The sequence below is a fragment of the Sceloporus undulatus genome, chromosome 1, assembly GCF_019175285.1.
Source record: "Sceloporus undulatus isolate JIND9_A2432 ecotype Alabama chromosome 1, SceUnd_v1.1, whole genome shotgun sequence".
NCBI classification, from domain to species: domain Eukaryota; kingdom Metazoa; phylum Chordata; class Lepidosauria; order Squamata; family Phrynosomatidae; genus Sceloporus; species Sceloporus undulatus.
In genome coordinates, this window is record NC_056522.1 from 366,669,007 (window position 1) to 366,690,531 (window position 21,525).

Sequence of the window (21,525 nt, forward strand, 5' to 3'; positions counted from 1 at the left end):
TCTCTCTCTCTCTTTCCAATAACTACTTCGGAACAAGAGGTATTTTATAAAATGCACTTTTCACTTTGTCAGCGGGCAAAACCAAGCAGTTCCAGCAGATGAACTTTTCATTCCCACCCACCCCCTTACAAACCAGCACTAATTTGGCAAATAGAAATAGAAAACAGTTTCTTTTAATTGGAAAAAAAATCTGGTATTCCTAATATCATGCATCTCAGAATCACTGCAAAATTAATCTTGGTGTTAACTGTATCAAAACATACAGTTGTACTAGTAATACTGTATTTAAGCATCACCTGCTTGATGTATTTATTCTCTTAAACCTAAAAGAAGTCACATATTTGGATACAATGGTAACAGGGTGGCACCAGTATTAGAAGAGAAATGAGGCTTAAGCTATTGCTTTGACAGTGATCCATCATTCTTGCTTTGTTTGCGTGTCCTGACCCACATGTCAAAAATTTATTTCCTTTTGGTATGAACACTTGAAGTAACAATAGTATGTAGAGTGTTGGAGGGAATGAGTTAATTGACATCAACACAGAGAATACACAAGGTTGAAACTATGAACCCCATCTAAGAAAATATCAGATACAGTATAATATTTCCAAGATCTCTGGGCACCCACATTCATGTAAGCTATGTAAGGCAATAGCTGGAATCTCAGCATAACCTGTGGCAACGTTTATGATCTTCAGTCTACATTGTGGAGAGTAGAGGTACTGTACATTGCCATGTTTGTGCTTGGGTATCTTCTAGCTCTGTGGCTGGCTCCAGAGAATCCCAAGTTGGGCATCAGAGCAGCACAGGGACCACTGACTCAATAGAGTCACTATTCCCATTTCATATGGGGCATCCGAGAGTGAACATGAGATAATTCTTGGTGTGTGCACACTTTGTTAGCCAAGCAGTTTAAGCCTGGTCTGATAGAGAATGCTTTGCCCAAGGCCTCAAAAAATCCTGGAGCTGGCAGGACGTAGAGCTATGCCACTTCTGCCGCTGCTCAATACAAGATCTCTCTGAATGCAAGAGTGGCCTGTACTGTTATGTTCTTAAAGATATCAGTGGCATTTAGAAGAATCGAAAGGGATTACAGTTTCAACTATCCATCACTGCCCACTGCTTTTTATTCTCTTATTCTCTATATTATTTATAAAAAGACATTAGGAACACATCAAAGCTTTGTTACACAGCAAATACCATGAAATGGTTTCAGATTGGCAACCTTGTTAGACAAAATCCTGACCACTCTTTGATTTGTGTCCCCTAAACCTCTATATTTGGAACTTCTCTGCTAAAGGAGCATAGGAAAAACAAAGATGGAAACTTATTCACAGGTTCTCCATCATCTGCACATTTTATTACCCGTCCCTAGTGAAATAGTGAAAGCCATCTGTTTGGAAGTAAAATGAATCAATGTCATCTTTGTTTTTTCCTTGTTAAAGGTTTGGAAGTCACTGCTCTTGGAAAAGAAATCTTCCTTTGCTGTGTCACTTACCCTGACAATGAAAAGTAAATTCTGGTCGAATGATTTAATGCTTTGTTATTTAAAAATAAATATACAGCACCAGCAGCCACCCAGTGCCCCCTGCAAGAAGGTACATTTTCAAAATGGAGCCTCTATACAACTAAACAAGTAGCTATGAACAAGCTAGATACAAGAACGTAGTAGTGCTTCGGCAGTATGGAGTGAAAAATATACAAAGCCAGTTTTGCTATGGCACATTGGAGGAATGATGCACTGATAGTTTTCTATTAAAATTGGAGTCTGCCTCTATGCTGAATATGTACTGTTCCACAGTGCTAGTTTCTTCCCACCCCACTCTCAAAAGGCATATACAGAGATCTTTCACTCACCCCCCCCACCATAGATTGTACCTTTTTTTTCTTTTGTGCAATGTGTTAGCAATCTAAACAACTGCTCCACGCAGACTTGCCCACAACCACTCATACACAATACTAACACCACGGTACATTACATACAAGAGGATAAGCACTAGAAAATATTCCATCAGATGACGTATTTCTCCCCATCTGGAACAAACACAGTGCCATCCTGCAGGCTATTAGAACCAAAGTTTGATTTCTGTGCATAATTTCTTTTCTTGACAGGAGATAATGCTTCCAACATGGGTCCTGAAATGCTGTTAGCAGTCCTGACTTTAGCAGCTGCCGATTGTGGCATAGCAGAGGATGTTTTATTATTGGCAAGGATATCCAAGTTTCCACTTGGGTCAATGATGGCGTTTATAACTGCAGAAAAGAGAAAAGAAAGCATGATGAGATCTAGCCAGGAATACAAGCGGACTCAAAGCTCGCACATACTTTTCTTTTGCCCAGTGCCAGAACTCTGTGACTTGAAACCTGCCTACTCATATGCAAGCACAAGAATGTTGTTGTTATGTGCCTTAAAGTCATTTCTGACTTATGGTGTTTCTAAGGCGAACCTATCGTGGGGATTTCTTGGCAAGATTCTTTGCCTTCTGTCTTCCTCTAAGTCTGAGGAAAGTTTAACTTGCCCAAAGCCCCCCAGTGGGTTTACATGGACAAGAGGGGATTTGAACCCTGATCTCCCAGTCCTAGTCCAATGCTCCAATCACAACACACCATGCTGCTCCCTCAAACACATGAACTGTTTTTCTTAAAATAATATAACTGAGGCTGAACCTAGCAATATGAATGCTCTGTCTATGGTGTCTAATCTGTGGTGGCTCTTTCACGCACACAAATCCTCACTTGAATTTGTAGCCATTAAGCACAAAGCATGTTTCAGAAATTAGCAATGTAACGTTTTGGATTCAAACTCCCAGAATCCCTCAGTTGACATGGCCACTGGCCCTACCGGCTGGGGAATTCAGAGATCTGTAGTCCAGAAATTTATGTTTGCAAGCTCTGGGGCTTTTGTGTGTGAAGTGTTCCTTCTAAGTAAAGGGAAGTAAGGGAAATGGCAACAAACCTTCAAGTTGTTTCTGGACTCTGCGTAGCTCCTTCAGAATCGAGCTTATTTCCTAGCATGAAAGAACAACATGGTAAGTAACTAGAACACTGAGTAGGAACTCGGGGGGAGGGGGGGTTCTATTGCTTCTTATGAAATCTTACATTTAGTTCTATGCCTGTTCAGCCCTTTCCTCTAAATTTGAATTTTTGTTATTCATTTAAAATGTGTATGAATTAAATGTTTATTTTTTAAGCTTGGTATAGTTATGCAACACAACCCCTTCAAAAACAGACAAGAGGGAATAAACTCAAATCCACAAGAAAGCCAAATCTGTAAATCCCAACTTCAAATAAATATGCTTACTGCCTACATTTAGTGAAATACTGTATAAATGTTTATGAACACAAGAGGCCAAGGATTTCACACAGATATGATCTTATTTTAAAAGCAAACCACTCAGCACATGTTTTAGGACAAAGATACTGTACCTTATTCGAGGTTTTTAGAATTGGCACTTCATTTTCAGAATTAATTTTGGCTTCCATCTCCTCCCACGTTCGCTCAGTATTCTGGAACAGGATTCTGATACAAACACATAAAGATTAAAATTTTGTCAAAAGCTTGAAAAACATGTTCAGAAATAAATGGGGCTTTTTAAAGCAGTAAATCATCTTAAGGTAAGAAAGTGTTTACACACAGTAGTCCCTTTTAATGGAATATTACAGAGACTCTTAGTGATCTATCAAGTATGTTTTTAAAAAAGCAAAAGCAAGACTATCTGTGGGCTAATCCAGATCCTTAAAATCATTGTTTGGAAAAAGCTGCAGTTTCTCATCATTGTGGAGGACGTATTAATTCTCAAGTATCCTGAAGCTATTGGATGAAAAACTGTTTCATTATTCTTGGCATATATTGAGAATCTGAAAAACGGTGATCACACACAACCCTAGATTCCAGTATTTATATGCCTACGTTTTAGCTCTGCCATATTAAAAGTTCATTCCATCTGTGTCTTCCTCTTAAGGAAGCAAAATTAAACAACTGTCTTAGGCAGCAGGACAGGCAGCTCCTTGGTTCTTCTTCCTGAGACCTCTTGCTTCTGCACCTTGCAAGCTAACCTACTGTTCTAGGTGTGATGGAGAACACTATCCCATTCTGAGCACTGAAGTAACTATCAACTGCCAGTCCACTGAGCTGATGGATACAAAGTAAAGAAGATGGTATTTTGCCCTTTGTCTCAAATGATCTGGACAACCCCTGCCAATTCTGGTTCAAGAACAAAGGGCAAAATGTGACAGAAGTGGGTGGATAGATCTTGGTGCAGTTCAGATTAAAGACATTCCCTTACTTCATTTTCTCTGCCAGGTTCTCTGTGTTTTCTCGGATAGTGTGCGATAACTGGGACACTGGATTTAGCATCAAATTGTCAAAGATTACCTGAAACACAATCAGAAACAAACGATCATGGTAGCATTTCTTGCAATTGGAACTGGTTTCTTTTCTAAAATATTACTACAACAGGATTATAATCCTGTGGTTGGGGGAATTTTCCATGGGATTTCAACTAAATCCTGATTGAGTGGTACAAGGGAAGGCAGTCTCTTAACTCTACCTTCTGGGCCCCCTTGCTATTCTCAAGTGTAATGGAGAACACTGTCCTATTCTGAATGCTGAAGTAAAGTTCCTGTAGTGTATCACTGCTAGATGAAAACCTGATCTGATAAGTGGAGCTAAAGGGTGGCATAAGAAGCACGACCATCATAAGATCCTAAACAAAAATGCTCTCTTCTGATTTTGGCAGCTGAGCAGGGCCAGGCTTAATACACAGGAGACCACCAGGCAATACTAAAGAAATCTAGGTAGGACAAAAAAAGAATAAGAGAATTTTAAGAGTTCAAAATAATTCTTACAGTAAATAACTTCTCTCTGCTGTTTAGGTGGAATCTCTTTTCTTGTCATTTGAATCCACTGGTTCATGTTCCAGTCTCTGGAGCAGCAGAAAATAAGTTCACTTTATCTCCTCCTTCCCCCATGAGAATGCCTCATCACTTCTTTGATCAGTTTCAAAACTGAGTTGAAGACCATGCTGTTCAGGGAAGTATTCCCAGGCATTGCGTGATTGTTATTTGATGTTTTTAATTTGTTGCTGCCTTATTTTATTGAACCCTTTCCTGTATTATTATGTAATATTTTATATGTATTATGCTATTATGTCATAGAATTTACGCATGGGCAGGTTTATTTTTTATCTATTTTACGGATTGTATGTACAGTGCTGTGTAAATCTACAGTGCCATATAATAATAATAATAATAACAATAATAATACCTTCAGATATTTAAACATGGCTATAATGTCATCTCTCAGTATTCTCTTTTCCAAACTAAGCCTACCCAACTCCCTAAGCCATTCATCATAAGGCTCAGTTTCCAGATCTTTTGGTCATCCTTCTTGGACACACACCAGCCTGTCAATATCCTTCTTGAACTATGGGTCCCAGAACTGGACACAATATTCCAGGGCAGGTCTGGAAAGCAGAATATAGTGGGAATGCTACTTTCCTTGTTCAGGACACCATGCTGCTTAAAACCCCTGCTAATCAGAATTCATAACACTGGGTTAGATGGCCCAGATGGTCTGGTACAATGCAAGGCCTTATAGGTATGTTCCTAGTGGCATCTTTAAGATTCTGGGCTCAAAATTATAAAAATATGGAAATTTTGATGCCTTGGGTTATTTTCCCCACAAGGTTTTTGGTTTAGTTTTGACTGGAAGCAGGGGGATATACATTTTAGAAATCCTGAAATATGTGTAATACTTACTTTATTAGCAAACCATCCAAGGGAGATATACCCACCTCTTCCCTGTTCCTTATCCTTGTTTTTCTTGTGAGATCCTCTTCTCGGCTGTCGTTCATATTTTGGTCAAAATCATGGAATCCCATTGACCCTGGAGGCACCTTCTGGTAGTTCAGACTTGCTTCTGGTATGTGTTGGACCAGCTTTAAAATAACACAGACATTGTAAGACTGATAGTATGTCCAGTCTAGGACAAGAAGGAAAAATATAGATTCAGAGAAAGAACCAAGTATCAAGTTCCCACCAAATACCAACCATAATGGAATGGCATAATATGCACAGCATGCTGATGCTGATGAAAATTGTATCATCATATTAAATTCTTCCTTTTCTCTCTTAAAATTTATAAGAACACAAACTGTATGGCACAATAACATCACACAGCATGCTTTCATGCCTAAGATCAACATTACTGGTTACAGTTGGCAGGAAATCAGGAAAACTCACAATATGATGATATCACATCACAAAGGGGGCAGGGGAGTTAACAATAATAATAATAATAATAATAATAATAATAATAATAATAATAAATTTATTTATATCCCACCTCTCTAAAAAATGCAATTGGGGCAGCTTACAAAGATTAAAAAATATACAACCCTAAACCCTCAATCCCCCCCTTAAAAGTTGAGAATAATTCAACATATAATTCATTATAGTGGCAATATTTTCAGCAGCATCCTCATGACCTGTGTACTTCTAACCCTAATCAGTCTTTTTAAGTCATTCCAAAGTCCTAAAGTCCCCCCCCCCATCATTACCTATGGTTAAAATATTATGTCACAAACTATTTAACAGCACATTCTGCTCATAATTCTATATTCAATAAGCTACTCAATTAATACTCCTCCATATTGGTTTTTACTTTGTGCATATCAGTCCTACATACAGTCAGTGAAATGGGTAAAGACGATGTGAGATGGGCTACTAGTGGTATGATGAAATGAGCATAGTAGTGTGCACCTCTTCCATTCCCCAGGTCCCTGCTGAAATGTTTAGATAGTGCTCACTTTAGAATAGAATTCCCATGTGCATAAATCCAATAAACACAAACCCTCTACACATCTTTTCAGCAGAATCCCTCCCCATGTTCACTGAACACATGAAAATGGCAGTGGGGCTGCATTCAGTGCCCTGTTTGGACCCTCACTGTGCCCCCTGGTTCTGCCTCCTGATCAGTGAAATTGTGAACAAGAAAACAACATGCATGCACCTATATGAGCACAGGCTGTTCAAAGCAAGTGGGGATCCCAAGTATATAACATTTCTGATTATGAAGAGCAGTGGATGAGGAATGTGTGATCCTTCAAGATGCTGCTGGATTGAAACTCCCAGCATCCCTCACAACTAGGTATGCTAGTTAAGGATGATGAGAGTTGCAGTGTAACAACATCTGGAGGCAGGTAACCAAGTTTGTATACACTCAACCATCAGAAAGCAAAGGTGTCATTAGCTCAACTACCTATGAAAAAAGTCTTGGATTTTTTAGTATTCAGATTTTGGGATTCTGGATAAGGGAGACTTAGCCTGTATATCAGAAAAGTTAGGAATTCATGTTACCAAAATGAAGGAAAACCTTGAACTATTGCATTATGAAATTTCTCAACTGACAAGACATCTCTCTGCCCCCCCACAATAACATTTGGCATTTAGTATGAGACCATTTTGCTGTGTACCAAATGACTGAGGGTAGGTCTAATGAGGTTGGCTGGTGCCTGCTTTTCCTATTCTCACCATAAGCCCTTCGTATCCTGAGGGGTTCCGTTCCGGACACAGAAACCCCCGTAGATGCCAAAAAAATGGGATCTCAAGTTCCATCGGTGTTAATGGTGGCACACTGTGAGTGCGGGCCTGCAGCCCCACAACTGCATGCAAACACTGCCGTTGGGGTGAATGGGATGGAGCAATCCACAGATAAATCCGTGGTTGGCAAAGTCCATGGTTGAGGCGGGCAGACTATGCAAAATATGGGCCCAGTCCTCACTGTATGCATGGAGGTTTCCCATTTAGAACATCTCCTGAATATTCAAGCATCCATGGAAAAAGCTGATGGGAACACTGTTTTTGAGGGTGGTGTGAGCAGGTAGAGCTCTGTCCTCTGCCCCACCCCACCCCCATTTAACAACGCAGTCTGGAAAACCCTAGCAATAGATCTATATTTGTCATATGTGCACTGAGCTTGAAATGCATACATTCCACATCAACATTATGTCAAACGTCAGGAGCATTGGTCAAGGAAATGGATGCTGGAGTTAAGGGGAAAACATTAGTCCCTAACAAAATCCTTTCCTAACAAAATCCTTTCCTAGCCATCAGTCTTTTGAACTTGGTTTTGAATAAGTATAGTATGACAGGATGAGATGTGTGCATATAATTCTAAAGCACAGAAAAATGAAATTAAAAAAAAAAAAACCAGAAATGAAAAAGGAAAGGTGACAAAGCAGAGAATACTGATATCATGAAGATCCAGAGCATTTTTTAAAAAAAGAATTACATTCTTAGCTTAGAACCAATCAACACAGTAAAGAAAACACAGTGAAATGCTTGAAAGTAGTGGGATGGAAAATGCACCTGAGATGAAATTGCTGCCCGCAAAGATGAATGAGCAATCTGAAAACAGGAAGGGAAAGAAAAAAAAACAGAAAGAGAGAGAACGAGATCAGTGTTGATCATAAGATTAGGAAAATCTGCACAGACATATTCAGGGAGAAGAAGCCAAAGTGCAAGGTACAGGATAGTGTCATAAAGAAGGCAAAAATCAAATCAAAATAGCAGCAATGCTGTCACAGAAAGCTGCAACCTATCATACAAAGTACAAAGATCTCTCATATTGAGCTGGGTCTATTTTGCCCATAGCTATCTCCTCTGACTTCCAGTAGTTCTCTCAAGTAGTTAGTGTTTTCCTAGTCCTGGTGCATAAAATCCTTTTAACTAGAAATATTGGGGACTGAACCCAGAATGGACATACTATGCATGAAAAGTTATGGCTTTACCAGCGAGCTATGGCCCCTCACGTTTATGATATTATTCACTGTGGCAATCCAATATTTGCTAATCAAGGAACTTGGAACATATATGATAAAGTATCCTTCTGGTACGTAACTGTGTCAAAGAGAAAGAGGATTATGCAAAATAAACTGGCTTTTCTCAGTGAGAATACGGTTTAAAACTGGTGCATAATTTTGATTCTATTTAAAGTCAGAATTAATTAATTAATTAAGGCTAGCAAGGGTGTGCAGAGAGGATGCCCTGCATTAGGAAACCAGACCAACCAAGTGCCACTGAAAAACACCGCGAAGTCTAAGACCATCTCTGTATTACATAGCTGTGATAACCCTTTAACTGTCATGGCTCTGTCTTAGGAAATCTTGGATTTTGGAGTTTGGTGAGAGTTCTCTGAAGACTTATAATTCTCTGACAAAGCATTTTAGTGCTCTACTGACAGGACCGAACAACCTTCTAGCAAATAATCCTAAATACTATCAGTTAAAGAGGTAACAAATTGTTCTAATTGTGTAATAGCACTGGGTAGTATACTCTGAACGTAAGAATCCTTTGACAGCACACTGTCAGATGCCACCTGGATGGTGGGGCTTAGCTTGTAAAATCCTGGCAATAACTAAGTCTGTAGGGAGGAGATCTCCAATGCTCAAACCTAGACTGTCTCGGGCTACTCATTCCTCCACAACAATCTTTTGCCTCTGACAATACAGAGGATGCAACTGTGAGCTCTCAAAGACATGTTGGAGGGCTGGGGTTTCCATTTCAAGTTCAGAGCTTAGAAAAGTTACTGTTTTGGACAATAACTCTCCATATGCCAGAAGCAGCCAAACTTTATCCACAGCCTTACTACAAGCGCCTTTAAAAAGGGGTGAGCAATTGCATGATAGCTAGAGCCAATTGCCTTCCATGGACCACACTCTCCCTCCCAGCAAACCGAAATACCTTTATTTTCCTCTGCAGATCTTTTCAAAATGGCAATCGGATGTGAAGGCACGTCTCTTCCTGTGGCCATTTTGAGAAGTACTGCGGACAAAAACAGAGGCATGTGAAGGGAGTTCAAGATTCAGGGGTGTTTCTATGAGTGGGATGGGGTATTTTTTCATGTTTCATGCCTTTGTGTGGGAGGGCTTTCAGCATGATTTTAGGACAAAAACTGTCTGGAAATAATACCAGATTTTTTTTTAAAAAAAATGGAGAGGTTGAGAAGCTTTGAGGGACAGGTGGAAGAAAACAAAATGGTTTTCAGAGCTGCAATTTGCCCACTAATGTTTTAAAACATTGTGCTTTTTATTCTATTGTTTAATGAAAGGTGATTGCATTTTAATAGGTCTTTCTACTGTGCCCTTTTAACACCTATTATCCTCTTATAGCTTTGCCAGAAATCAGGAATCCCTTTTCTATCTAAATATAATCAAATTAGGTAGTTTATAGTGGGTGTTAAAAGATTTTAGTTTCATCTAGAGGTTAGGTAGTTCATCCAGATTTTAGGGTGGGGGACTTGCATATGTACAAAACACCACACACATACACACACACACACAAAGAAGTCTGTATCTCTATTCTAATCTGTGTCATTGAAGGGGGTGCAAGTCTATTAATATTTTACTTACAGGCAATAAAAGGTCCATGTGAAACTGAGAGATAAGAGGAAAAATCATTATTTGGAAGCTCCAAACAAGACCTGCAAGTATGTAATTTAATCCTAATGTTCTCTATTGTCTGCTGGAAAACTATATCATAAGACCCACTCCCACCCCATCCCAGTCAACAATACTGGGCAAGGGAAAACCTAGTGAATCCATGGGGGTGGGAGGAAGCAGCAAAAATATTTAAAGGGAAGGGGGCACAAAACCACTTCTAATACTGGGATGTCCAGGTTGGGTAAAGGTCCAGAGAGTAGGCATTTTTAATAGACTTGTTTCATGGTCTTGCCTTTGGGGGTTTGGAGATGGATTTGTACACTTTTATGATACCACTCTTGTAAACCATATAACAGTTAAGGAAGAAGACTTTATTCTAATTCCAGAAATGCAGGGCCAAAGGAGGCAAAGAGATTTTAGTGAAAAGTAATATAATCCAAGGGATGTAATTTTTTTTTTAAAAAAAATTGTAATACGAATGTGCAAAGGTGTGTGTATTGTTTCCTTCTTTACTCTACCTCCTTTTCCTTTGGTGTTCTCTCATGTTGAATTTTAGAGTGTAAGAACACTGGTGTAGAGACCGTTTGTTTGGTTAGGGATGTAAATCTTTGCATATTCCATTGTCACGTGCAAAAACATATGATTTCAGAAATATTCTCCCCACTCCATGAGAATATATAAGTTTCTCTGCAATTTTTTTTTTGCACTAACCATACTTTGATACCATGTTGGGGAAAATTCATCTGCACAAAAATACATATGGCTTTCTGTGCATATATTTTGTTTTCTGCACCAAAGTCTCAGGTTTTGTGCAGAATATACATGTGGTTTTTATGCAGTGAAACTACACATAGTGTTTCTGTGCAAAAATCTATGTATTAGCAAATTGCATGAAACTGCACAACCAGCATAAAATTTACACAACACAAATACATTTCCTGCACAGAAAAACTGCATTCCATTCTCCTGCATGTGTTTTTAATACCAAAAAAATGTGCCCAAATCAATGTATTTTGCACAAAAGAAGTCTTCTGGCCCAGAACATATTGTGCAATCAAATTTTCCCCAACGAAGTCCCAAAATGCAAAGGGATCTTGCATCTGATGAAGAATACTTAAGTCTATGAAACCTTATGCTATCAAATTATTTCTCTCAGTTGGGGTCAAAAGTTTTGCAAGATCCCTTTGTACATTGATCCAGACTAACACAGCTATGTACAATAACATCCAAAACCAACAAAACAGTGATACCTTTATTGGGCCAATAAATAAAGCTTAAATTGTATTTCCTGAACTTTATGACTCTCTGTCTCCCAGAGCACACATAGCCAAGGAGGAGGAGTGGCCTCTGGCTAATGGATATCCTTCCATATCATCTTAACTAAGAATAACTGTATGAGGAATCTTAACTAAGAACAACTGTATCATGTATTGTGTAAATTTTGGTTGGTCCCATAAAGGTATAGCTGTTTTGCGGATTTGGGATGTTATTCTACTTTGTTGTATGGCCAACACAACTACCCCTAGATATGTAACACAGTTATGCCTATGAATGTCTTAAAGTGTGAAGAATCTCACAGCTGGTCACCTTTTTCTCATTAGGATGTCTAGAGAGCTGATTCACTTCTTTTCTATCAAGGATATCAATACTAATAAGTATTCTTCACATCTTATAGACATAAAGTTTGTGTGCATTTTAATAGTGCTATATGAATGTTAGTCAGAAGAAGAACCATCATTAAGCCATGGTCCATCTGGGAGGAAGATGGCGTTCATGCAATCTTAATTGTAGGAAAAATAGTTGCAAATCTAATCTGCACAATGAAATAAGATGGAGAAGAAAATCTGAAATTAATGTAGAAAGGCTATTCTATCCAGTTACAGAATGATGAAGGGTGGGAGATTGTGCTAAATTTTAAATTATAATCTCTAGACTAAAAATTGAATCTCAGTGGGAAGAGAACTGGACCAGATTAAACCAAATCTCCACTATCTACCCTCAGAATTTGATAGACGACACTTTAAGGAAGAAACTGAATACGTAATCTAGGATGGAACCAGAAGTGATTCCACCATTTTGTACATTTTCCCCACCTCATCCCAACCCAACATCAACTAATCTGTAGTCACATGGAACAGAAGTTGAGAAATATGTGATGTGATGATATCTAGTGACACACTTCAGAAACTGAGATTAGCAGAGCCCTGGTGGAGCATTGGTTAAATGTCAGTACTGCAGCCACAAGGTTTTGAGTTCAATCCCAGGGGCTCCAAGGTTGACTCAGCCTTCCATCCTTTTGAAGGTCGGTAAAATGAGTACCCATCTTGTTGGGGGCAATTGGTTTACAGATCGTAAACCACTTAGAGAGTGCTGAGTTCACCGATAAGTGGCATAGAAATATAAATGCTATTGCTAATGCTAGCAGGCAAGAGGGAGATCTAAGCATGAGATTAATACTGTCAACTACAAACCTCTGTCTAGCATCATATCTCATTCAACACATTCTCTGCTCCTGCTTCACATTATTAGTTGCTAATGGAAAAATTGATGAAATGCAAAATGTATCAATGTCATGTTCATGTCATGAGTTTCATTAACAATGTTATGGGGAAAACTCAGTGCAGCACAACAGTTTTCAGTAACAAATTTATTTTTTATTATTTATTTATGGGATTTGTATTCTGCCTTTCTCCCAAACTAGATTTAAAACGGCTTACAATAATTTAAAAAGATACACACACACGAACTACTTCTTCTCTTATTTCCCTGTCAACCTAAAAATTAGCCAAGAAACAAAGAGGAGCACCTAAAATTGACTTCACTGAATTGGGATGGCATAAGAGAGAGGCTGTAGTTTCTCCCTACAGAACAGAAATAATAGTTAAGGAGAAGGTAGGTAGAAATTCTAAATCCACAAGGCTTAAGTAAGAGTGGAGTAGTCTGAGCGTGTGAGAGCCAAGAAAACTTCTTTTTGCTTCTCCATTTTGTTTGTATCCACCTTAAGCTGTCATCTTACCTCTTCCCTTGCTGATATAGTAGAAGCAGGGGTGTTAGGCACAGAACTCTGGGAAGTGCTTGGTCCCGTTCCTGATGAACTCTGGGAATCTCCATCTCCAGCAACATCGTGAATCTCTCGAGCAAGAATTGCTACATCCTTCACCAAGGTCTGGCTTAACCTGGAAAATGGCATGAGTTAACTTGTGGGGTAATGAATATTTGGTTGCATACCATGGGAGCACAATCCATTAATCAATCTTATCTATAACATGGACATAGTGGGGAAAATAATTGGAAGAAGACTGTGTACTCTTTCATTGCACTCTTACCCAACGTTCTCCAACCCAGCAGCAATCTTGTACTACAAAAAAACTCCTGCAATACTACACAACTACAATCTTTCATGAGCACAAAAAATAGCCACGTAATTTTATTATTCCAGTTTACTGTTTTCTGCACAAGATTACTATTGTGCTATACTTAAATTGTGCACAATTGCTTTCTTTTTTTCATAGATATTCTTGGTTGTGTGGAAATTGTGGAGGTTTTTTTTGTGTACACAATTTTTAGGCAAAAAACCACATACACGTCTGCACAGAATAATTTCCTGGAACAATTTGGAGTGTGTGAATACCAGTGAGAAATGTGCAAAAATATTTATTTTCTCTGTATCAGGGTGAAAATTGTGGAAATTCTTAGTCCTCACTTGCCAGGATAGAATGGTCAAATATTAGCATTTCTGCTTCACATCTAACTAGTATGATATACTGTGCTCTGATAATGGCTTACCAAGTTGTCAGGGACCTGTCTGACCCAATCCTACTACGACCAATTCTTTTGGAACATAGCCCAGATTGAACCTAGGATGCTGGATTCTGTGAGTTATGACTCCACCTTCTTAAAGTGGGAGATAAGGAGACCTTAGCTCTGATTCTATCCACAGTCCACTTCTGTGGGTTTAGGCTTGCCAAAACATGAATCTTTTTTTAATGAGGACTGTCAACAGATGGAATGATTTTTCACAGATTATCATAATTTGTTTTTAAACAACTAATAAATTATATGTCAATACATTTGCATTTTTCAATATGGTTCCCTGATTGACAGATTTTAAATTAGCTTGCCCTTCAACCTGATTAAAATGAACTAACATTCATTATTAGAAGGTGCCTTTATTGTTTGCTTTTTTAAAAAAATCCTGATTTACTTTGATATAGTACAGTCACATAGTTTTTAAGATTAAATATATACATCCTTAATTTTCTGCTTCAGTGATGCAGACTGGCCCTTGCTGACTAAAACCGTTACTCCCACTCTTGCAAAGTGAAACTCAAGCACCAAGACAGAATATAGCAACAGCAATAGAAAAAGCATTTACATTTCTATACCATTTATCAGTGAACTGGCATTCCCTAAGCAGTTTACAATTTGTAAATCAATATGGTGTGGCATGCGGAATTACGCCACAATGGGGACGGAGTCAGGGTGTGTGTCATATGGACGCCATGCCCCGACTCTTCCCCCAGGCCAGCCTTAATGGCCAGTCTGCACAGCCCTAAATCTATACTTTTTCTCCCTAGGGACATAAACAGTTAATCAACCCACCTTTAGTTGAGTAACATACTACAGGTTGAATCTCTTTTATCTGGAATTCCAAAATCCAAAACATTTCAAAATCCAAAATTATCTACATGGGTGGCTGAGATAGTGACATCTTTGCTTTCTGATGGTTCAATGCACACAAACTTTGTTTCATGCAGAAAATTATGTATGTGTGAAACATAAAAGAATTTCATGTTGTTTGTTTGTTTGTTTATTGCTTTAACTTTCATTTTTATTTTTACTTCTTTATTTTAATCTGATGTTTACACATGGATGCCGGTGTCTCATTATGTATATGCAAATGTTCCAAAATCCAAAAAACTCTGAAATCCAGCACACTTTTTCTGGTCGCAAGCATTTCAGATAAGGGAGACTCATCCTGTATTTACTCAAAGACATAGCCTTGTAGTGTGCTGAATCAGTACGTAGAGAGATCTTGTGAGACTAACTGAAAGAAAGAAATTGGGAACATGAGCTTTTGTAGACTTCAGACTACTTCTAATAATGCATCTGAGGAAGTAGACTGAAGTCTATGAAAGCTCATGCTGCCAATTTCTTTCTTTCAACCTGTATTTAGTGATTCCAGTTGAAGCCCTACTTTTTATGCGGCGACCAGGGTTCTGCACAAAAAGTAACCGAAATATATTTCAGCTGTTTCCTTGGAAACGAAAAGTCACATACACACGACTGAACCAGTATTTAGGAACTGCATGACTAATTGAGTGACTAGGTTTGTCTAGGACTGAATCACTTTTTCCGAATGCTTCAATTATGTGATTAAGGCCAACATAAACAGGGGGAGGATTTCTTTTTCTCTTTGAAGTCTCGCTTGCTATTCTGGACTGTGTTTCCCTTTTGATTCAGAAACTACGGCAGCAGAGGTGGAAGACTAAGACTGCAATTACGGGGCAGCCATCCCACAAAATTCAACAGAGCACTTGGCACCCTGATGCCAGGAGAATTCCAGGAAAGCATCCAGCTTTAGCATGTGCACTCCCTTAAGTACTTGTGATAACAATGATTTATTTTAGGAAACAGTACTGCTATCCCCCCCTCCCCTTTGACTGCACATGGTGGGATGCAAAACAACTTCAGCCTTTTTGCATGCTCCATTCTTTAAATGGAAAAGTCTTTTTCAAAACGCAGAGCAGTGGGAATGTGAGAAATCGATGAACAATGGACACAACTCTAGGTAGGAATTGGCTTCTTAAGCTGCAAGTATCTACAGAACATCAAGCTCTGTGTTAATACTTAAAATTCCTAAAAAGCTGCCAGCCTTTAAACACTTTTCAATTATTACCATTACTTCTCCTCTAAGTTAAAAGCCAGTGTGGTATAGTGGTTTGGGTGCTGGACTAGGATTCTGGAGATCAGAGTTCATTTCCCTGCTTGGTCATGGGAACCCACTCGGTGACCTTGAGTGGGTCACAGTCTCAGTCCCAGAAAACCCTGTGATAGTGACACCATAAGTCAGCAACGACTTGAAGGCACACAACAACAAGTTAAGCAGAACTATATCACCTTGCCTCTCAGATGCACAGTAAATACCTCTATTAAACTCATCAAATTAACCCTCTCAATTTCCAATTTAACATCAGTCTGCCATAGCATCAGCTATATAATAATAATAATAATAATAATAATAATAATAATAATAATAATAATAATTTATTTATATACCGCCCTGTGGCGAACCAATCTGGGCGGTTTACAACATTAAAATAACATACAGCATAAAAACAATATATTTCCCTCCCCCCTTAAAAAGTTATTAAACTGCATATCTAAATTAAAACCACAATAACTAGTTAAAACAACAATAAATTAAACAAAATAATACCAACCGATAAACCACTACAACTTCAATTCTAAAGAAAAGAAAAGGGGGCTTTGGCGACATTACCGAGGAGGGGGGGAGATCCTGAGATCCTGAGGCCGGAATATTTTAGTCTGGGAAGGCCTGCCTGAAAAGATCCGTCTTGACAGCCTTTTTGAAGCTGTCCAAAGATGTTAATTGACGGATCTTGTCCGGCAGGTCGTTCCAAAGCCAGGGGGCGACAGCAGAAAAAGCCCTCCGGGAGGTCGCCACAAGCCTCGATTTTTGAGGCTGCAACAAGTTCCTCCCAGAGGACTGGAGAGCACGGGGAGGATTGTATGGGAAGAGGCAGTCTCTGAGATAGCTTGGACCCAAGCCATTTAGGGCTTTAAAGGTAATAACCCAACACCTTGTACTTGTATATCTCCCAACCATCCACAGATGTTTATTTTCCCCTTTATTTTTAATATAAATTTCTCATTCCTTTTAAATTATTATTTTTCTTTTTTAGATTTCCTTAACTATTTCTTAATATACTCCACTGTCATATCCATACCCCTTTTAGGTGACCAAGCCACCAAAACCCATATAAATCAACCTTAATAATCTTCTTGAATTTTAAAAAATCAACAAGCTTTGTCTTGTAACCTATTGATTTACATTAAACCAATATTAACACCTTAAATCCATAAAAACTATGTAAACTCTGACTCAGATAGTCCCATTCCTGTCCACGTTGGTTCACTCAGGCCAAGTAATGCAATGTTTATATATTTTTTCATTTCTTGTTTCACTATGCCTAGTTTCCTCTGGTTCATGCTTCTCACATTCCACGTTCCTATGATATCTGTTATGAGGCTTTGGACTTCCCTTTCACCTGAGACTGTGTCAACAGCTCAATGATCTTTTGGCTTGAGTCTAGTTGCCTCATTAGCCACATTGCTACTTGTAGTTGTCCTCTGCTCTAATCCAGTAGTTCAATGAGTGGTATCTGACCTGGGAGTTTCATGTTCTCATTTTGGACTGTCTCATCATAGGATTTTCATGGTAAACAACATTCAAAAGGTGTTTTCTATGCCTCCTTCTGTGCAATTTTAATGAAGCATTAGCTACAGTGCCACTGCCAGTGTCTCTGAGAGATCCCCTGACAGTGTCACCACCCACTAGTACTGCTGCCCAGTAGCCATGACACATTTCGTCTGATTCTTCAGGAAAAGCTTGTCTGAAATGGGAGACCCTACCAGCAGCACTTTTGTTATCAGCATAGCCTCTTGCTATACAACTACAATTGTTCCGGATCCCGCCGCGTAAGGCGAATTCCGCCTATGCTCGAGCCCCATTGGAAACAATGGGGCTTGTGCGCGGCGGTGCGGTGGCGCAGCCGCACGTGCCCATTCAATTGAATGGGACGCGCCGTGGCTTGAGCGCGTACGCTCAAGTCCGCGTATGGCACGCCCGCGTATGGCACGGGCGCACTGTATAAACTAGAAATATTTCTGATATTTCTGCTATACCCATGGATTCTTTATCTACATTTTCAAGTATCCAAGGCTTGAAAATATTCAAAAAATATATAAATTTCCAAAACCAAAGCTTGAGTTTGCCATTTTATATAAGGGACACCATTTTATTATGCCACTGTATTTAATGGGACTGGCATAAATGGATTTTGGAATCCACTAAGGGGCCCTGGAACCAAGATCCAGTGGATACCAAGGGCCCACTATATATTATTTTTAAAGGAAATCTATAATAATTGTTTCTTGGTCGTGTTATTATTGTTGTTGTTGCTGCTGTTATGTGTTATTACAGTGCTCTAGGGAACTCAGCATGATCGCAGTAAATTTAAAATAACCTTAAATGTGTATTAGGAAATGATACTGCCTTGTACTGAGTCAAATCTTTGAATTACGTTGCCAAGTATTACTCTGTTATTTATTAGGTCAAGTGTACTGGGTGCTTCCTGGATCAACACCCAATACCCCAAAAAGGGTCCATGGATCATCCTGTCTTCCTGCTCCCTCTTTACTTTTGCTTCAGGAATCTTACCCACAGTACCCAGGAAAGCCTTCTCTCTCTTTTTTTTTCTGACCCATTGTTTCATCTTTTCCTGCCTCTTCTTTTCCCTCAGAGAGCATCTCCCAGAGTAAAAGTTCCACCATACTGGCTCTTTTAATGGCACACAACTGAATCCTTTATCCCTAGTTTCACCACACCTGCCCCTTAACCATGGCTTGGTCCATTGCTCAAAACTCCCATCTCACCTGGCTATTTCCGCAATCTCTGCTGTCTGCGCCATAAAGTTGTAGGGATCGTGTTCATCAAAATCTTCATCCTCCGTTTCTCTGCTGTTGCTGTGCTTCTGCTTATTCAGCCCAGTGGCTCTGGCTCTGGGCGTCTGGGTGGCTGTTGAAGTATGGGAGCGTTTGTGTTTAGGAGAGCTCTGGTTTGATCCGTACTCCTCCTCGGAAGTGGAAGTATAATCTGAGCCCTGCTGTCGCCGCCTCGAAGCTTATAAAAATGAATTGGTTTCAGATGGCAGGTGAGGAAGAAGAAGAAAAGCAAAGGAAAGACTTTCAAACCAGCTTCTTAAAAGGAAGAAGTCAAACGTTAATACAAAACAGCCCAAGAAGGAGAGACGGGGCTAGAAAACTTCTGTGCATAAGACCAAGGAGCAAGAATTTTGGATGGACAAAAATTTAAACATTTCTTGTTTTAACTGTGGGTGGATACAGGTGTTCCTTTCGCCATATATTTTATCACACATCTGCACTTGAAAAGTGATAGAATTTTTACTGCTGCTTGACAAAGAGTTCCCTGCCATGCATGTGCCCTACAATAAGCAAGATTATGTCATTTGCACATCTTGCTGTGTCCTTTGAGCTTCCAAGTGTGTGGAGGAACTTATATGGTTAAAGGGATCACACAATTCCCCTGCTCCAACAGCTCCACTGGCTACCAGTCTGTTTCCAGGCACAATTCAAAGTGCTGGTTGTGACCTATAAGGCCCTACTACACAGCTCACCTCTAGGCTATCTGATAGACCCTATCTTATCATGTGAGGCTGCCCAGAACCTGAGATCTACAGGAAAGGCTGTTTTGCCACCTTCACATTTTGTGGGAATGTGAGAGAAGGCCTTTCCTATGGCTCTCCTTCCTCTCTAGGACAGCCCTTGAATTATTTAACGAGTGCAATCAGCGTTCCTGGATGGCTGTCTTTCCTTTCCATGTTTGTTATGTTATTTCTAGCTACAAATCTTGTAAAAGGAATCCTAAGATTATAACTTTTTGCACATTTTTATTGCTAATCTCCCCATCAGCCCTAGACAGCATAGTCAGAGGACCACACATGCCACATCCCCAGTGTGGTGCTTGTGATCCTTTTCCTAAACCATTCATTAACCCTTCACATAGTTAACTCAAAAGTAAGGATAGGACGATACCAACAAGCAAACTATGAACAGGGCAAGACAGCTCCCATTGTTGCCTTTTGGTCGTCATTTTATGAACTAATCTATCCCACTGTACTACTGTACTAAGGAGAATTTTATTATTGATTTATTTATTGTTTTAGATCAAGTGCAGAGATGAGATGAAACATATGGCAAAATGCCTATCCACTTCTGTCCTTTCTTACCCTAACTTGACTATTTACCACATATAAAGAGGGTGTTCTGTATGAATCTCATGTTATTTCCTGGCTATCTCTTTCCATTCATCCCCATAGAATGAATGAAAGCATCTCCCATTTGTAGGAATTTTCTAACATGGTGGTGTGGTCCCAAATGTCAACCATGCACGGAAGGCCCCAGGAGAAACAAAAGAGCAGGTTAGACTTCCAGGTGTCCTCAGCAAGTTTTCCATTCAGGCAGATTCAGTTCCAAATATAGGTAAGTGCCTCAGGAGCAGGAGAGCAGAAAAAGGTGGTTGTTTACACATTCAGAAGAACTCCAAGCATTTTAAATAGACTGGAGGATAATGTGACAAGAAGCTTTACCAGGATTGTAACCGGGAGCAGGTGCTCAGTTGGCTCTCTCTCCCTCTCCCTCTGAACAACTCCATGCTTCAAATACCTTGGTGACAGCAATGTTAAGTCTTCATTATCTGGTTATTTATTTCAAGATAAGTTGGGAGCCCCGTCATTATCTCGGGACTCTCCTTCCTTATTTAATCTACTGTTTAAGATATTTAACAAGTGATGGGGAAGGTTCAATTATCTCAGGATAAGGAACTGTGTAAACAAGCTTTTTAAGTGAGAAAGAAAATGTCAACCAAAATTGTAGCCCCATTTTGGCAGAAACTCAGATTATATCCAGGTGACAGTTCACCAGAATTATGTCCATGGCATCTTGCACTGCCCTGCAGTGTTTGCATGGTACATTTTGCTGTACAGGCATTACACCTCTTATGCCCTAAACCAGGGGTAGGCAACCTGCGGCCTGCGGGCCGGATGCGGCCCGGCAAGGCCTTGGGTCCGGCCCCAGCCTGGTCCTGCCGCCGATTGCCGCTGGGGCCTTTGGGGGGCAATTGTCTATAGAAGCCTCAGAAACATGCATTTATATTAACATTTTTTTAAAAAATCAGCAAATTTTTTCGCGTGTCCTCCATTTTTTAAAAAAAGTGTCTTCCATTTGAACATTTTGTCCTATATTTGTCCTGGTTTATTTA

At 39.5% G+C, this 21,525-nt stretch overlaps 1 protein-coding gene across 2 annotated transcripts in view; it reads right to left on the reverse strand.

The window, feature by feature from the left end:
- Positions 1-21,525, reverse strand: part of CEP170B (centrosomal protein 170B) — a 129,806-nt gene continuing 108,281 nt past the window's right edge. Inside the window, exons 13-20 of one of the 2 annotated variants that reach the window (XM_042479440.1) lie at positions 19,122-19,368; positions 13,459-13,618; positions 10,413-10,436; positions 5,796-5,939; positions 4,287-4,375; positions 3,427-3,520; positions 2,957-3,008; positions 1-2,253 (exon numbers count right to left, since the gene is read on the reverse strand). In XM_042479440.1, the coding sequence (XP_042335374.1) occupies positions 2,012-2,253; positions 2,957-3,008; positions 3,427-3,520; positions 4,287-4,375; positions 5,796-5,939; positions 10,413-10,436; positions 13,459-13,618; positions 19,122-19,368 (1,052 nt within the window). In that variant the 3' untranslated portion in view covers positions 1-2,011. The remainder of the gene's footprint in view (positions 2,254-2,956; positions 3,009-3,426; positions 3,521-4,286; positions 4,376-5,795; positions 5,940-10,412; positions 10,437-13,458; positions 13,619-19,121; positions 19,369-21,525) is intronic. The other variant, XM_042479451.1, reaches the window with a different exon arrangement.